This window comes from Cyprinodon variegatus, unplaced genomic scaffold (assembly GCF_000732505.1).
Source record: "Cyprinodon variegatus isolate N-32 unplaced genomic scaffold, C_variegatus-1.0 Scaffold556, whole genome shotgun sequence".
NCBI classification, from domain to species: domain Eukaryota; kingdom Metazoa; phylum Chordata; class Actinopteri; order Cyprinodontiformes; family Cyprinodontidae; genus Cyprinodon; species Cyprinodon variegatus.
In genome coordinates, this window is record NW_015151009.1 from 543,551 (window position 1) to 546,440 (window position 2,890).

Consider the following 2,890-nt stretch of genomic DNA (forward strand, 5'->3'; position numbering starts at 1 on the left):
TTATTAGATAAACAATTAGTTTAATGGATGTAAACCTCTAAAAAAAAAAAACGATTTATTTTCACAGGTTTTCATTGGTGAAACTTTGCATTAATGATTTTATAAAAGACAGTTTTTTCATCAGAGCTGCACTGTTTAACAAACTTTGTGTTCGCCTCTGACTCAAAGTTTGAAGCTGAGAGATCACCCCCATGCTCAGCAAACAGAGAGCAGAGTTCAGTTTGCTCTGACTGTCGCCTCAGCTCATTGTAAAGGCTGAGCAGCAGCCGTCTGCAGCAGGAATGGCAGAGCCCAGCGGGATCCTGATCAAAGGGGGCAGAGTTGTAAACGAGGACTGTTCCGTGATCAGCGACGTTTACATCAAAAATGGGAAAATAGTGGAAGTTGGACCGAACCTTCAGATCCCGGCAGGAGTGCAGGTCATCAACGCCACTGACAAACTAGTGATCCCAGGCGGGATAGACACGCACACACACATGGAGCTGGCCTTCATGGGCACCAGGGCTGTGGATGATTTCCACATCGGGACCAAGGTGCAGTATGTGACACTTGATCAGAGAAATACATTTAGGACCGTCCTGAAAGGTTGTTGCTTCCTTAAAGCACTGATTTCTGAGGTAACCTAATCAAACAGCCAGGTGAAGTTTATAAGGACTTTAAAGGAAAACTGACTGCTGTAACAAATCCAAACCTGAAATCTTCAAATTTATTTAAAACATTTAATGTTTACAAGTTTCTCTAATTTAACCCATCATAGTTAAATTAGGCTCTTGGTACTGTTTTATTTAGGGGCCCAACTTCCATCCAAACCCATTACAATCACCTGAATTCACAGGGATTCAGTTTCAATAATCAAACAATTTAGAGCTTTGAAAAGTATGAAATGAACAGTTAAACAGGTAAAAACAACACATCCACACATCATCTAGAGTAGATAATAATAATAATAATAATAATAATAATAATAATAATATGCTGGTGAAGGTTCTCAGTCATCCAGGTAATAGTCATTCAAAAAAAAGAAAGTTAAAAACAATCCACTGGACTTTGTTTCCAAGTTTAAGAACTTTTCGCTTCCCATCCAGGAAGCTTTTTAATTCAAAATTTCAGAAATAGTGAGTTCAAGATTTTATACAGTAGTACAACAAAGCCTTGTTTTTGTTTTTAAAACATGCAAATTGGAACGGACGAACAGGTCTACCCCTTTGGAATGGGGATCCAAATGAGTGGTCGACCCGACGACCTTAACGCTATTCCTGACATTTTGAATTGAAAAAACTTCCTGGATTGAAAGCAAAATGTCTTCAAAATTGGAAACAAAGTCCAGTGGTTTGTTTTTAATTTCTTTTCTTGAAATAATAGTAATAATAAAATGTTGTAATAAAACTAAAAGCTAAATCTATTGAAAGAATAATTGTTTTATTATTTTGATCGGTCCAAAATATTTACTTCTATTTCATGACAGATAAATCGTCAGGCTGATATTTTGGGCAGATATTTGTTTTTTTTTTCCTTCCTTGTATCGATATTGATTGTATCGGCCGATGCATTTAGCAGCTGTGCTTTAAGATCACATAAAGTGCAAGAACGTCTGGCCCGGCCCAAAAATCATTAATTTTTAGTTTGATTTGTTAATAAAGTTTTAATTTTGTTTAAATAAAGACTTGTGTAATTTTGGTTATTATGTCGTTTTTTTTGTAGTCAATGGTGGAAGAAAATCTGCCTTATCAAATCAGCAGCACGTATCCGGGATCGGATAGACTCATGTCAGAAGAGTATTGACATTGGCCTGAAAAAGTTGATCTCTAGTCTGAAAATATTCTGTCCTGGAATTGAGGAGTTTCTTTATGCTGATATTGCTTCTTCCTCCATTTACCTGATAAAAATAACACAATGATATTTAATGATATAACAGTCTCAGTTTAAACAAAGAAATATTTCTGAATAAATCAAACAAACATTAACAATTGATAGCAAATTGAGGGAATGTCACTGCATGTCCTTAATATTATATCAAGGTATGACATGATTAAAACGCATATATTTATTGACCAAACATGCAATAATGGCTAAAAATAATAATTTCTAATTTTGTTTGTTGGCAGTTCTGTTGCGTTAACCAACAGGGCAAGCACAAGTACAGTAGCAGCCATTTAAAATAGCCCTTCCCAGTCAAACTCCAGCCGAATGGCAGCGGACTCCCCTGCAACTCCCAGCAAAATCCCCAAATCACATGGCCAAGTCATTTACTGTGTTTGATATCTGGAATGAAAGTTTTCTAATGCCACTTATGAAGTAAGCAGGTGTCTCAGAGGTTCAGTGAATGGTGCAGGACTCCTACAGAGCATTAGGTCCCTCAATCCATAACACGGTGGAATATATTGGAAAGAAAAGCAACTCCACTATGGGGTGGTGGGCTGGATATATCATGGGACAGGGTCCACAGGTCATCAACATTCTGCAGAGGAAGACGCAGGAACATACAGCGCTGCAAACTGCACCAGCATGGACAGAGTCCTGAACTTTATCCCATTTTAAGGATCAATATGGAGGGAACTATGTTCCATTATTGTTGGAAAGAACATGCTTTGCAAAACAAGATTTCAAAAAAATTAGATCCAAAAATAAACCTTTTTTTTTTTCCATATTTATGTTTTTCGGATTAAGTTTTATGAACTGCATTTTTTTTAAAATTGCATTTTATAGATCACATTCTCTTTACCGATACAAACCAATGCAAACACACGCTAATGGGGCGCACATTGACCAAAAAAAAAAAAAAAAAAAAAAGATTGCTGCAGAAGTCCACCCAGACCAAAGGAAATAAATATTTGCTTCCCTTTCTAGAAGAAAGCCCACCCCCAGAAGTAAAGAAATGTGGAATGTAAAG

At 36.7% G+C, this 2,890-nt stretch overlaps 1 protein-coding gene across 1 annotated transcript in view; it reads left to right on the forward strand.

Annotated features, from left to right (window-relative positions):
* The first annotated feature begins 267 nt into the window (after positions 1-267).
* dpys (dihydropyrimidinase) overlaps positions 268-2,890 on the forward strand; it is a 23,774-nt gene continuing 21,151 nt past the window's right edge. The window contains exon 1 of the mRNA XM_015391694.1: positions 268-533. Within this exon, the coding sequence (XP_015247180.1) occupies positions 282-533 (252 nt within the window). The 5' untranslated portion in view covers positions 268-281. The remainder of the gene's footprint in view (positions 534-2,890) is intronic.